This window comes from Tribolium castaneum, chromosome 5, assembly GCF_031307605.1.
Source record: "Tribolium castaneum strain GA2 chromosome 5, icTriCast1.1, whole genome shotgun sequence".
NCBI lineage: Eukaryota > Metazoa > Arthropoda > Insecta > Coleoptera > Tenebrionidae > Tribolium > Tribolium castaneum.
The window spans coordinates 4,914,845-4,930,284 of record NC_087398.1 but is presented as its reverse complement, the minus strand read 5'-3'; the positions used below and the strand labels follow the sequence as shown (position 1 = coordinate 4,930,284).

General features: G+C 39.6%; 3 protein-coding genes across 4 annotated transcripts in view; 2 read left to right on the top strand and 1 right to left on the bottom strand.

Moving 5' to 3' along the window:
• The window catches only part of LOC103313155 (tetraspanin-1), a 36,695-nt gene extending 21,258 nt beyond the window's left edge, over positions 1-15,437 (top strand). The window contains exons 2-5 of one of the 2 annotated variants that reach the window (XM_008195671.3): positions 157-204; positions 6,744-6,828; positions 12,922-13,390; positions 13,437-15,437. In XM_008195671.3, coding sequence (XP_008193893.1) covers positions 12,936-13,390; positions 13,437-13,977 — 996 coding nt within the window. In that variant the 5' untranslated portion in view covers positions 157-204; positions 6,744-6,828; positions 12,922-12,935 and the 3' untranslated portion in view covers positions 13,978-15,437. The remainder of the gene's footprint in view (positions 1-156; positions 205-6,743; positions 6,829-12,921; positions 13,391-13,436) is intronic. The other variant, XM_015980349.2, reaches the window with a different exon arrangement.
• Positions 1-15,440, top strand: part of slmo (slowmo) — a 94,646-nt gene that overhangs the window by 27,380 nt on the left and 51,826 nt on the right. The window lies entirely within an intron of this gene.
• LOC663878 (uncharacterized) overlaps positions 1-15,440 on the bottom strand; it is a 64,497-nt gene that overhangs the window by 44,309 nt on the left and 4,748 nt on the right. The window lies entirely within an intron of this gene.

Sequence of the window (15,440 nt, the reverse complement as noted above, 5' to 3'; positions counted from 1 at the left end):
TTCAATTCGCATTCTTGTCTCACTTTTACAAAATTTACTTTTCCTCATTACACATTGTATTTACGTTCTTGCACGTGACCTGGTTATCGAAGAATCATGAATATGTATTTTCATTCGGTTATTAATGACCTCATTAACACAAATTAATTGTTTCAGAAAATCAGCTCGTATTTTGGACCAAGATGTTTCAGCTTTAATCCAAAGGTGAGCATCAGTTTTTCATTGTTTCCTTGCAATAATTAATTCTAAAGGCGTGTAATGCACCATAAAAGTGCAACCTAAACAAAGTCCGCGCACCCATGATTGCGTAATGCGAAAAAAAGCGTATGAATGTCACCTGTCCGCTATTCCTATAACACAAAGAAATATGCAAATTCTTCCGGTTAATGAAAGTAATCGCTGATAACTCTAGTATAAATAAGAGCATTCATCTCTCCGTTATCAAACGTTACCAACAGCCTCTTAAAACCGTGCAAGATGAAATATTTAGTCTTCGCTTTTGTGCTTATTGCCGCCATGGCGGCCGTTCACGCTAGCGTGATCGCTGGTCCTGCTGTCGTCGGACACGCTGCCGTTGTCGCTCCCGCATGGGGCCATGGAGGTTGGGGACATGGTGGATGGGGCAATGGTGCATGGGGCCATGGTGGATGGGCTGGCGGATGGGGGCATAAGGTTTGGTAGGCCCTACTGGGAAATAATCATCATCCATCGAATTCTTGAAGGACATCCAAAATTAAATATCATAACATATTTTTACTGTGTATGTATTTATATTTTGCACTGTAATTTCAAGAAACAAAATATAGTTAGTCTTGCAGCAGAATCCCGACTTTTATTTTATTTTACTACATGTAATCTGAAATGGCGTGAAACGAACTGAACCCATTGACAGTTTGCCGAATTTATTATTAAATTCCTGCAATCTTTTGAAATCAACGTTATTCAGAGTTCGGTTAAATGGAACCTCGACGTTCGGCGAAATCGTTTGCAATTTTTCAATTAAAATAGCTCCCGATTTGTATAACTGCGCTTGTCATATTTCGATCTACAGATGTCCTTTTCGTAGACCGAGACGGGAAAATAGAACTTTATCGAATTAGGTACAAGAAAAGGGAAGAGACATTGAATTAAAGAACGTGACAGTAAGTTTCCTAATCGAATAATAAACCCATGTATGGCTCTCAGAGTTTAAGTGAGGTTTTAATAAAGTGTCCTTAATTTGATCTTAAAAGAACACTTGTTGCTTGAAAAACATGTACACAACCATTTGAGTAATAAACTTTAATGCGAGGACAAAAATTTCGACTGGCTGAAGCCCAAGATTTTTTTCAAAATTAATTTTACGCTTTGTTTCTTAATGACCACGAGTCCTGAAAGTGAGTCTCTAGAGACAGTACCCGAGTCTCACGTACACACCACATGCATATTTAAATCAATGTTTACACCGGATTTATGTTTACGTTAATTTAACTACGACCTGAAAGCAAGATGGTGGCTTTTCCTCCGGGCGGGAAGAACCCTTCAAAAATAATTAAGCGAAATAAATGTTGCGATTATCGGAGAAATATGAACTACTTGGCTTAAAGCCCAAGAATTAGTTACACTTCGTGTCGCCCCAAATATAAATTAATTCGGAAAAAACTGAACTCGAAAAGAGAAAATAAATTTTACGTCTCGACTTATGTTGTAAAATATGTCCTACCTTTGGACTTTACGAGGCGCAATATCGATAAATTTAATTTTTTTTTAGCTACGTACTTTTCATTATCTTTGATATCTCGCCATAAATTCAAAATTTCTTCCAATTTAAAACTTTTCCACTTAACAATTTTTATTTTATGGGCATTACGCGACCCTTCCACATCCATCACACTATCTCACGCCGCAAATTTCATTCGGAACATGTCCTGAAAACTCCCTGAAAAACCCTTTTCCTTCGCTTCGTATCTGCCATTGTCTCAACATTTAACATTATCGTCTCACAATGGACGTACTTTATCTACGTGCAAACAATAAAAACTTTTGTAAGTTAACTTTACGACTTCACTCCTCGCTTAGTTTATTCAAAAGTTGCCGATTTTAATTTCACCGAGTGGATAATTTTCCACAACTGTCGAAGACAAAGTCTGTGACGGATCTCCCGCCCACGCCATACAAGAAAAACGACGATAAAGGCAGAAAATAACAAGTTTTTGTCGTTAAAAACAGGCTTTTAGTCTGGCTCTTAACAAATTACGATAAAAAGCTTCCTGACAGATAAAAACTTTCATTGTCAATACGAAAAATAACACACATGCAAATTTTAACAACCCTCAGCCGCTGTACTTTTAAGACCCGGAACAGCCGGCTTTCGGTCAGCATTTTCGCTCCGGTCATAAAACGCATTCCTCAAAATTAATTTCCCTCCTAATAGAACCGCTTACTTGTAAAAAAGCCGCTCCGACTGTTTTCCTTCCAATTTAACAAACTGCGCTCAAACAACCACTAAGAAACGCTCTCATTTGTAGCCCCGACAAAAAAACGACAATTAACCTTTATTCAATTATTATTTCGCTTCGGCTGCTTGAGAAATTTATTCAAAAGCCTAATTGAGCCGGAACCGTCTCGGCACATAAGCGGATTATTGTCTCCAGAAATTGTTTCATTAAAGTGGAAATTCGCACAGCAAAATAAACTACCTATCGGGAAAGATCAAACGCAAGTTTTAGAATAACTACACATCTTTGATATAAATACTCCGGAGGAATAATCCGGCCGCAGCTTCTGTGGTAACCATATTTAATATCATGTCTTAAAAATTAATAAGAAACATTGACGAAGAATGCATAAAAGTTGTGATAGACTTATGTGTATAAAAGAAGCATAAAAAATAAATTATACGAGTCAAAAAAGAAAATAAATCGTGGTAGCGAAAAGGACGTAAACCGTAGCTTTTAGCACTGCTTCAGAAGAGTTCGTCCCACTTCCTCGATAAATCCCATAAATCTCTTCTCCCTTATTTGTATCAAAAATAACCAATAACCATTATTCAACAACCTCATTATATAAAAACCATTAAATCAAATAATCGGGACTTGCACGCATCTCAAATTTCAATCAGTTTATTTGAGCTATAAATCGATTGGAAAATCATAAACTTTGTTTTATTTACATCGGTGTCAATAAATTTAAAACCATTTTACTTCAATTAAAACGTGACTGTTTCATTCAACTCAAGAAAAATAAGCAATGTCACTTAAGTACAATCTATTTTCCAACCGGAAACGGTCCCAGTTGTCGGACAATTGTGTATCGATTCGACAAAATGGGTTAAATATCGAATCATTTTGATTACCGGAACAAGTAGGCGTTCTGAATTATAATCGATTTCTTAATTACAGTAATCGGTGTGCCGTAAATAAAACAATAAATCGTGAGAATTGCTAGAATATTTTATTAAATTCTATAAATACCCAATTTTCTATTAAATCATGAGCGCCGCAACGACTACTCGAATCGAATCGTTCTTTCAGATATCATTCAAGTTTCACAAGTCTTTGGGATATTTTTCAACAATCGATAAAGCTTCAAAGCTTCTGATGCAACTATCGCAACAAATTGCAAGCTCTTTGAAACCGAGATTGAAACTCATTGAGAAAACACATGCATAATGTGCAAGGACAGTGATAGAAAAAATATTTCTTATCGATTAAATTACAACAAAAACCACTTGTCTCAAAGCTATTTAGAAACGGTTATCGGATAGTTTTAATTAAATTGTTACGTGCAATCAGATTATAAACACAGAAATGTATCCTTGAGGCTGTTTATAGAAATATTTTCCAGGCAAAAATAGAAACTACATACTTTCTTGTTGGTTTTTATTTTTTCATATTATAATTATCAGAGGTGCATTAATTGTTATGTAATTTCCCGGTCGTCCTACAAAGACCATCATAAACCTTCTCTCATAATTAATACATAACGTGTGTCCGAAAATAGACACATGGGCATATTTCGACCGCGCAATCCATTATGATTTTGAGCTTAATTACAAGTATTAATAATCAAATAACGCGAATCTGTTTCGACAGTAATTTACCAAATGAATTAAATTTCTTGCACAGTTGTGTTTGCGTTACATATGTGAAGGCCACCGTACTGAGAAATAAAGTTTCGCATCGTTAAACAGACCCTACGTTACGAAAAATATTATTATAGCAATAAGCCACTTCGTATATAATCCCTCTGGCAAACTTTCTGCCGTTTGTGCTCCCACACAGAACCCATCATTCGGATCGTTATCACCGAAAAACCACCCCACCTCAAGTCTTCAACCCCAACGCAAATCTCTTCATCAGAAACTCATAAATCCCGCTCTCCAATAAACAATATGCCCAAATATCGCTTTTCCGTTGCTCATAATACATCACGTATAATGGCTGAGTTAGCTCTTTAATGCCAACTTTTCGAGTGCTTATCCAGTATTTTATACGTCACCTGTGTGCTTACCGACAGACTTTTAATTAAAAAACTTTCCCTCGTTGTTCCTAGACGAGAAGAAGCAACTCTTCGGCAATTGTCTCGAGAGAAAAGTCGAAATTTATAGACTCCGATTTTTCCAGCGACCCAATTAAAACCTCCCGACTGTCATACGGTCCCAAAACGAGCTTTATCGCCGTTTTAATAAACTATGCAAGCTTCGAGCTTATCGATTCACGAAGTCTTACAACTGAGAGATAAGCCTTCCGAGCTACACTCGTTCGACTCAAAAATCAAACAAATTCGCTGGTAATAGAGGCGAACTTGTGCGCTTCGTGACTTTACAAATCCAGTTTGGCATCGATAATCCGAGATTTTGACTATTTATACAGCAATATAAATTCGTTTAATTTATAATATTCGACTGGAAAATCGTCCATATCTCTCGAATTTCGTTTCTTATATCGCTTGGACATCAACAAGCCACACCCCGATCCGTGTTTCGGGCGAAATAAATTGGATTCGCACCCATTTCGTGGCTATACGAAGAATCCCTTTCGGCTCGTTAGGACCGAATTTTATAGATCGGCAAACAAATGTTCAGATAATCTCTCTTTTGCCATAACTTCGCGGCCAATTCGTCGATTCTGTTCCTTTTACGAGCCGACGTAGTTATCAAAGTGTAAAAAATATTTTGGCCCTAAAATCCGCCCAGTGAGACGCGTAAGCGAAACCGCCACAACATCTGGTCCAGAATTCACGGAGATTGTTGAAAGCTCCTTACACGCGAACGTCTCTTTTAAGGTCACACCGAATTACCCAAACCATACGAAATTTTCCTCTTTACTTGGTTACAACTTATGCAAATGTCTAGACGATTTCCTTACCGACTGTGAAAAATGGAAATGGGACTGTCCTCGCAACAAATCGAGAGATCCCCGCTTTTAAAAGTAGAGAAATGTAAATGTTGTGCCGTTTGCTACCACCGACACTGCATTACAGAGAATTAGTAGATTAATTAAGGGCGTCAAAGGTTACAAAGGATCTCTCACTATTAATGTGTAATGGTGCGAAAATGAGACCCGATAAAAGCTCCAGTCTTGTTAATTGGATGCTAAGCTCGAAACGCAGCAGAAATTCAATTCCGACATCGCGACAAAAACTGTGCAAGCAACAATACGAATGGTGGTCCCCTAAAGTTAAATATTAACAACTCGAGTAATGCCAGCAAAGTCAACGACATCACGGCTTAGAAAACCCCAACCTATAAATAATAAAAGCGGTAATGAACCGACAAAGTTGCACCGCGTGCCAAATTCCACAAGACGCCTCTTGGAATACATTTCCCCCGAAAAACAATAAATTAGCGACTTGGCCGTTTCTTAAATTCATAACACCCAATCCTATTATGTAAATACCGGGAGCCTTTTAAGAAACGGAAATTAGCCGTTATTATCCCGTATTTCACACACACGGAATGTGCGGGAAAAAAGGAACGAATCCCTTAAATTAAAAATTCCTCCGACTGTAAAGGTGACGTCGCAAGAGCACTTCAATTTTTTCCCTTCTTGAGTCCCTCATCTTAAACATCCGTCGAAAATCCCCGACACCTGTAAACATGACGCTTGCTTAGTTAATGAGAGACGCGTTCATCTGTTCTTCACATCGCGGTTTTTTTGCTCCTTCGTCCGCTTGAAGGAATTTCAACCACCACAAAACATCGTTTTGTCCCGTCTTTCATGGACAATATTTGTCGTAATTAGCGAGATGAGGGTGCGCCGGTCATCTCCCGACTTGTTGAATGCTGACCGAGGGTCGGTCGTTTCAAATTCCTCCTTTTCTTTGTTTCATCATATTCGAGTATATCTAACCACTGCGGGAGGTCTGTTACGACTTATACACATAAAGCTCTCACGCAACTCGCACCCGGGTGGTTAATTTTTGCAGTCTCTAATGTAATCAGTCGCCAATTTCAAGTTGTAATTGGACTAAGAACCTCCGAGACATATTTTAGAATCGATTGATCAAAGTTGAAATTTAGTTGAATTAAATTCGGGCGATTCGTGTTCCGACTACGAACGCCGACATATTTCATTCAAATAATATAAGCTAATTGAACGGAGAAAATTGGGAAACTGTGAGGTTCGCAGACTTTAAATATTAATACAAATCTTAATTACATCACGGAGGGAGACGTTGCGAGAATAATCGTTGTAAAATTTTGGCACTCTGTTTAATTAAGTTTTTAACGATTCTTGATTTGAATTTTATCGTTTTTGCAGAAGCTACATTTCAAAAACTGTCCACCGATTGGAGAAAACCGTAACGTAATCCCAATGAAACAACTTAACCACTAGAAAAAGGAAGGTAATTACACACAGTGCACTAGCAACAATTGATAGTAATTGGATTGCGCGTCGCGACGCCACCATCGATATAGAATAAACGTAAAATTAATTAAAGCACTAACTGTAATGGGGCACATAAGAAGCTATTTACAGCCACAATCACGGTTCGGATTGAATGAGTAAGGCGTGACTGTCAACACCCAGCAATTAAGCCTTCACTCTAATTAATGCAAATTATCCGAAAATTGCTCGACAACTAACCAATACAATCACAACGCGCGAAAAACAATCCCAGATTTACCGTCTTCGTCCGACACCAACAACCCCTCATCAATCATCCCTCTCCAGCCCTTAATCATGCCGATGATCCGTCGAAAAACCGAAACGTAATTATTTGTTGAAGGATGATAGATCTGAATGGATTCATTATTAAATTATCGATCGGGGTCACGTCCGTACTCTCGACATTAATTTGCAATTTGAACTGTCTCGAGTTAATAACGGAAGACTCATTTTTTATTCGCACGCGGGATGAAGTTGCAAAATACAATTTTCCGGACGGAAAAACACATGCACCGAGCAATTTCACTCCAATTTTATCGCCGAATCCCAAAATTCGATAATGGATTTTATTGCGAGGACGCGCAGGAATTTGACTTGATCACTACTGAACATTTCATTTAAATAAAACCCCAACAAAACGAAAAAAACGGATTTTTTGTCAATTTTGTTCCCGTCGGCTGATCCAATATTAAAAATCCACTTCGATTACAATCAAGCAATGTAAACAACTACCCGAAATCCACATAATAGAGCCGAATTTCAATCCACGGATTTAGAGAGTTCTTTAAAATGACAAAGCGGAAATAACAAATGACCGGATCGCATGGAGCGAGACGCTCTTGTTATTTCTCGGCGTCGGACGCATCGCAGCGGTGAGATGTAACGCGATATCAATTCCGAAGAACAAATAACGCTGAAACTGAGTGCCTGTAAACGGATCCTGTACTGAGATTTACTTTAATGACGCAAAATCACGGAATACACACGTCAAGGTTTGTGTGACGCAAACTTCCGTGCTTTTGACTGTGGGCCCCGTTGAAAAAACCAATCAAATTTATCGCCCCTCTCTGGAGAATAAGAGTCTCTAAATTAAGAAAATGGTTATCTTCCATGTAATAAATTTTTAAACTTCGACGATAAGTGTGTAAAATAAAATCAGAAAATGGAACCAAATCACGTAATTTTTTATGCCATCGTCAAGAACACAGTAATAGAGTAGAAGTCGCGTTGGATCACGGCCAAGACGTTTCCGCAAAGGTGCCTTCCATTATTAAACGTACTGACCCTCACAACTTATAAAAAATATAATCAAATTTCCATCGAGTGCTTCACGATAAATGTTAAAAGAGCAAACTATCCAGACGTGCGAATCGAATCGATAAATCCGTCATTGTCTCGTCTTGCCTGAAAAAACTTCCCTCTCCTGAAACTTCCTCTTTTCTCCTTTTCAAAGCTTTAAAAACCGATTCAACTTTTCAACAATGTAATATCGTCTTCATATCTAAAAATACAAACAATGTTGTATTAAAACGGACATAATATATGCACTAAAACGGCAAGTCACGCGAAACAGAACCAGACCGGAAGAACATGCTCGGAATTTTAAACGTTTTACGTCACGTGACCGAACAAAAGGCACATGTGAGTGTACACAGAATCGAAACACTTCCTTCAGTTAATTACACCGCCGGTTTTATTGATTAGGCGTCTATTGTCAGTATTGTCACAAGGTCCTCACATTGATAATATCGTGTCTTCCACAAACGTCAATTCCATTAAACACGGAAAAGATTTCACGCTTTGTGTAACTCGATAGGCCACAGTTTCAGATCTTCCAGTTACACGTGTCCTGGTCAGTACCACCAGCACAAACCGCATTTTTAAGGCGAGTCTGGACACATGCAGATCTGCCAGACGGTCACGCTATCCATAAAAAGGCTTTCATTTAATTAAGTTGGTAATAAAGCAAGGAAAAGGGTATTCGCCCCATAAAACTTATCCCGAAGCGCATTATTAGATAGCCGACTCAGTCCCGTTAAATATTTACGGAGATTATAAAATCTGAATGTCAAATTTGATAATGTCGCCGTTATTGCAATCTATAAGAAGGTTATTTGTGCGATTATGACCGCGCCGAAGCGCCTGAAAAATAAATAAAAGCACCAAACAAAAGGACAATGTTTGGTGACCTGGATCCAGTTACAAAGAGGAAAATCACGTTTCGAAAGAAAAGGGCCAAAAATGGGTTTAACATTTTGATGAAGCGTTAAATTCTTGAAGAGAAGTTCCCTTATAAATTATTACGAGGTTGCCCTCGGTCGGAATAGTTTCAGTTAGGACTGGAAACTTTGTTATATCATCCACATAATAAGTAAATGTGACGTACGGCCATAATTCAAGCGCTAAACATAAAATACATCCCTCAAGGAAAAATCGATAGCAAAGAGCGCTCCTTCTCCCATTTTACACAAAACACTTTCGAATTAAAGAAATTTCGTTTGGATTCCTGAGGGTCGGCATAATTCCCGCCCTCGAAATCGGATTAAAGTGGCAACTTGACGTGGCCAATTGTCGGTACCACACACATTCCTGACTAATTCCAGGGGAATGAAAGTGCTAAACCACGGCCGCGAATCTCCGTTGTTATTCTTCGCGCGAACCGAGTGTCCTAATTCGATTATTCTCTCACCTAGAACGTCGCGATTACCCCTTGTTACCGACGACTACGCTATTTTCTTTACGGTTAATTCAATTACGACACTGTCGATCTAATTTAAAATCAAAGCGCTGCAAAACCTTTTGTTATGGACCAAAACGAGAAAAAGATAAGCGGGACAAATGCCGAAAAATTCCTCCCCAATAGAACAAGCGTGGGAGGTTTACGCCTAATTTGAATAACAGTAGAAAGCGGGAAATTTAAATGCTTCCGATCAATTTAATTTGCTTGAAATATGGGGCGTGTCGAGTTAATAACGGGGTGTTTAATAACTCGCATGCTTTATTAACTCTCGTTCCGCACAACCGGCGCCCTATAATGCAAAAAATACGCAATGCAAAATTAAACGCTATTTATCACTGGTTCGCCCCTTTTTCCATCAATATCATTGCTTGCGAACACTTCCGATTAAACTTGAAACAATGCAGTTTATCTTTTATCTTTTGATCATGCGATGATTTTTTTTCTAATTTTGTCTTTCGCCTTTTACACAACCTCTTCTCCACAATGCCACAACAAATGTAAAAGCTGGCAAACAGCCATCGCACACCGCAAATTAGAAAGTTCGCTGACATTTAAAATATTTACATTCAATTTTTAGTTTTAATCAGAGCAAACTCTGTCAAACCGAAAAAACTCACTCCCACGTTAATTTTTAATTACCAAATGGAAATACATGCTTTCATTCTGGAATTCATCAAACGAGCTTTGTTTCGTATGATTTTTTACAATAGTACAGTCGTCCAAAATTCGGAAAGGTCAGATCAGGTCGATAATTTTCACTGCGGTGAGGATTTTAAGAACGAAACAACGTTAAAACTTTCGACAAACTTCGACAAAGGTGGAGCTCAAGACATCCAAGTTTTACCCCAGGGACGGGAAAATGATAGCAAATAGAAGAATGAAACTAAAGGTTATAGTCGCACGACTTGACGTTATGTTTAATAATTAAGTCGACGGGAAAATTTCAATTCGACACGATTTCACTTTGATTAAATAGAGTGAAAAACTCGCGAGGGTACATACCCAGTGACCTATTTTCATACAAGTTTTCGTAATTAAATACCAGCGTATTTATTGTGTTTACTGCACAATTTTCAAATAAAAATCAAATAAAACCCATCTTTACAACCATTGGAGCTGTAATTTCAGGTAATTGGAAATGTAAAACCGACAGTGTAAAGTATTGTAATTAAAGGCATACCTTAAAGTGCAATTTACATAATTCTAGAGTAATTAAACTGGAAATGACTCAACGGGGACGTTAGATGGTGTCCCAAGCTGCCCCTATCAACTATACCAACACGTTCCACTCGTGTACAAATGAGCCGAACTAACATCGATGATTCAAGTTAATCACCCAAAATTCAGAAAAATGTAAACTGGAATTAATTAAAACTCGTCTTGCCGCTCCATTTTTTATGCAAATTCCAGCAGTCCGGAAAGTTTTACGAGCTTGTATTTACATGACATGTTGTGTGTTACTGGTGGAGTTCGGGGCCATAAAAGAACTTCCTTTTGCCGACATGGAAACTTTTCCAACGTCATGTTTCTGTTTGCGTCGTTCTTTTGATCCGTCCGTATTTAATTTTATCAATTATTTTAGGCCCGGAGAGAAACACAAACTTTCCATCGATTTTCGCGACGAATTATTAAAAACAAAAAGACCGTGCAGTTTTTTCTTCATATAATCCCGTTTCGAGTTTTATGCGGTCGAGAGGCAATAACGCGGACTTTTTTTACGACTTTACTCGGCCGAAAAACCACACAAACACCACAAATGCTAATTTCGGGCGAGTCATATGCGTCTTTGCAACAAGTTCGCAAAGGCGTCCGTATTTCCAATGAATAATAAGCAGATCGGGTCAATCAATGCGGGATAACGAAGCGAGGCAAGAACAAGCCCACTGCTTTCCCGAAACAATAAACTTCGACCTACGAAATGGCAATCGCTTTTTTTCTGTCCGACTTCTATTAAAGGATCGGCAAGGATTACGGGAATATTCGGAAGGGACCCTTCAAAGTACAAACAGAGCAATCGATTTCGTCCTTTTTCATCAAGCATGTACCTGCTGCCGACCGAGCGTGACGAAATGTTAAACTTTTCCGGAGAAATCCGGTGAATAATGCAAAATTAATCGCGGTGTATGTGTTCATATTTCAATGCCTGAATCATCCATCTTAATGTCCCCGGACTTAATAATTTTTTCACGAGCCGCCTTGAGCAAAGCCGGGGAAAAAGCACGTAGCCTTGGACGTTAATTAGATTTATCCAGTAATGATAATATTAATAAATTTATCAGATAACCGTCTTCGTTCCCCGTAAATTCCCCTAATGGTCCTAATTTGCGAAGACCCTGATATTTTTCGCCACGTACTTCACCATCCCTATCACAAACAAGATAACTGAGATGGACCGACTCTTATAAATATCTCCCGACTTGAACAAAATCCCAAAACAACGTGTGATGGTCCGGCTAAACCATTGATTGATGTTTCGCTCCCCGACTTCCTTTTTTCTCTCGCTTACGATGCGGGAAAGGTTAGAACGGTACAAGTGGGCGAATATGTAGTTTCTGGCGAATAATCGATACTGACTTCTGACTCTGTCGTCATTTACATGCGCCTGGACCGGCCCCAAGTCCCCGACATGTGACCGCAGAAGGCCGGAAATCTTCTGGTCTTTAATTGCAAGAGGTGAATTGGACGGCTATTGATCCCGAAAAGCTCTTTTGCCCCTCACAAGAAAAAGGACACGAACTGAGACACGGGACAAATCGCATTTGCTTTAATGATAGTGACCGGCTTGTAAAAAATGCTAATCGAAACGAAACTTCTGTAAGCGTTTTTACCGATTCAGCGTTCTATTTACATGATGGTTGAGTATGCTGCGACAGGGGAAAATTTGCTTTGATGATAGCGATTAATAATGTATGCAGGGGTCGAATGGGTGCGTGGGGTGATATATTTTTTATTAATTGGGGCTTTCAAACGAATGAGCCGTTAATGACTAACTTGGGATCCAACTAAGCCAAGGCTGCAATAATATATTCGTTCCCAAATTGAGTCCCGAATACGTTTTTTTTCGCACTACTAAAAAAACAGCACTACTGTAAAAAAATTCTTTATTGGTTGCTTTAGGACGCGAACGTAATGAATCGAGCCACCAAATTACGTGGAAAAATCCTTTCGGTCTAATTAAATCACCTTGTCGTGATTCATATGAATCAAGGAAATAATTTGCGTGCGTGACAGAAAATCAGCTCGAGTGCAATTAATTTTGATTCAATAATTGATCAGTGGTGCTATCCATTAGCTTGTATCTGGTTGCAGGTGCATGGGGGGCAATGGGTGTCGGTGCGACTGAGGGGGGGCTTCGTAGGCGAATGCCGCTGCGACGTGTGGGTGGTGGTGTGGCAACGGGCGCCTCTGGACTTGGCGGCAGGGCCATGCGCTACTACCGCCTCTGGATCTACACTTGCAACACTGCACTTCTGGCCGGAGCCTTAGCATTTTGTGGGGCCGCTGCCAGAACCGTCCTTTTCGATTTTAGAAGGTCACTGGTGCCGTCTTTGACCTTATACCAGCCTTCATTCCTTTACGCTTATCTAGCACTCGCCACGCAAGGAGGGGCCCTCCAACTTTTGGGCTGTGTGGCGGCTTTACGTCTTTCCGAAAAACTACTCAACGCCTATTGGTTGCTTTTGCTTGTCCTGCTGTTCGGCGATGTGGTCCTGGGCGCCTTCTGGGCGTTCAAGTTCGAACGCATCTGCCAGGAGCTGAAGCCCACGCTGCGGATCAGGTCCGTACTTTTCGAAAACTAACCCAAAAAACATTTTTTTTGTTAGGTTTCAGCAGGAATACGGAAGCAGCAGCGAGCTGACGGCGATGTGGGACCGCCTCCAAGAGGAAGACTCTTGTTGTGGGGTGAGCGGTCCCAGCGAGTTCAACAGCAGTCTTCGATGGGAGATTCCTCCCAGTTGTTGTGTCGAGCCTCCTCCGGCCAACTCGACAAAGTGCTCCAAGACCCACACGTCTGGCTGTGACGAAAGACTTCTGGCTTACCTCAAAGCCACGGCCTCGATTCTTGCAATTTTGGGCTATTGTGTGCTCGCCTTCCTCAAGCTGTGCTTCCTCGGGATTTTGCGATACGAAATCCGGGAGATGATCCAGAAGATCCGGATCCTCCGGACCGAGTTGGAGTTGACCAACGCGAACGGTGCGGTTCCGGGCGCAATCCGGGCCGAGAGTGCCGAAAGCGAACGCGAATCGTTACTCGTGCGACCGGAAAGTGCCGCTTTACTGTCGTCGCCGCCGACGCAAACGAAAAATCCCAACGGAAATAATAATTACGAGATGAGGGAGTATCGCAGCCACGAGAACATTTGACTAAAGTATCGCCTGGAGGGCTTGTTCAATCGCGGTCGCTGGGGCCGCGTGAAGAAAGGCCCTCTGGCTACGCCCCTCGAGGAGATCTTCAAGCGCAAACCCAGGACGAGCAGAGTGAAGGACGACCCCTGCTGAAAACGAACTAGTGCTTTGTCTAGCTAATGCAGTAGAGGAAAATCACACGCAATAATATTCTCAAGCCACAAGTTTTTTTTTCGCTTCTTATCATTCCGATTGTACAGTGTACATAATATACAGACTTTAGACTACTCAAATAGACAGTGCAAAAACTGTGTTACAAAGACTGGTCCCTTTTTAGGAAGGAGAGACACAAGAAGGACGCTCAACTATTGCGAGTGTGTTTATATGAGCTTATTATTATTGTTATAGTGCCTCGCCTTAAGTAACTTAGCTAATAGGCCAATCAAACTAGAATTTAATTAATGAAAATTTGTCCAGTTTGATTGGCTTATAAAAGTCGAAGTGCATTCTGGTCTAATAAAAGTTCAAGTTTGCGTTTCCATTTTAAAAGGGACGATTTTTTCCCTCGCATGCCTTCGATATTATCTGATCTCGCAGTTCAGTTCATGAATGAAAAACCGGCCAGTCGTAAATAACGAGCTGTGGCGGCCGACCAAGTTGCCAATAGATCCTTGACGGATCGTCCTGAAGCCGGAGCGCAAAAACCGACAAAGTTTAAGATATTTCCAAGTCATTTTAGATAAATTCCCAATGACATCTTTTCACTTCTTTTGAAGTCGAGTCAATTAAGCAAAAAGCGTACCGGCTAATTCTAATTAATAGACCTAATAATACTTTAATTGAAATACGCAGTAATTTATGACACACTAAAAAACAAACACTTATTACAGCTTATTAGAGCGTTCTAAGTAAGGTAAAGTACAAAGCCGTTTTATATGATGCGTAGTCTTTAGTAAAACCTTGTATCATAATTAGACTAACATTAAACCAACACTAAAAGTAAAGGAAAATCGCGTTTAATAAAACTAAAATGCCTAGAGTTAGAAGAGCTATAACCGTATCTTATTAAACTTATATTCTAACTGTAATTTAAACCAACTGTAAATTTCTAGATCATAATTCAAATGAACCAATCGAACACCAAATAGTTATAAATCTAATCGCTGTTAGTGTTAAAGGGACGATTTATTATAACGAACGCGCAAATAAATCATCGCTCTTTAAATTAGATGTCATAATAAAAATATCCCTTAATCGCAATGCAACTGCGTCGGCCGTTTCACTCCAAAACCAAGAAAAATAATCTCTAGACCAATAAATAAAATTTATCGACCTTGTTTAAGCTTCCCGATTGATTGGCGCCATCTAGTGCGCGTTAGATTTAATGTATCATTGTTAAAAGAGCTATTTCATGTTAATACACATGTACAAGATAACAAATGATGTATATATCTATTTAATAAAGTGTATTGTTAGTACTC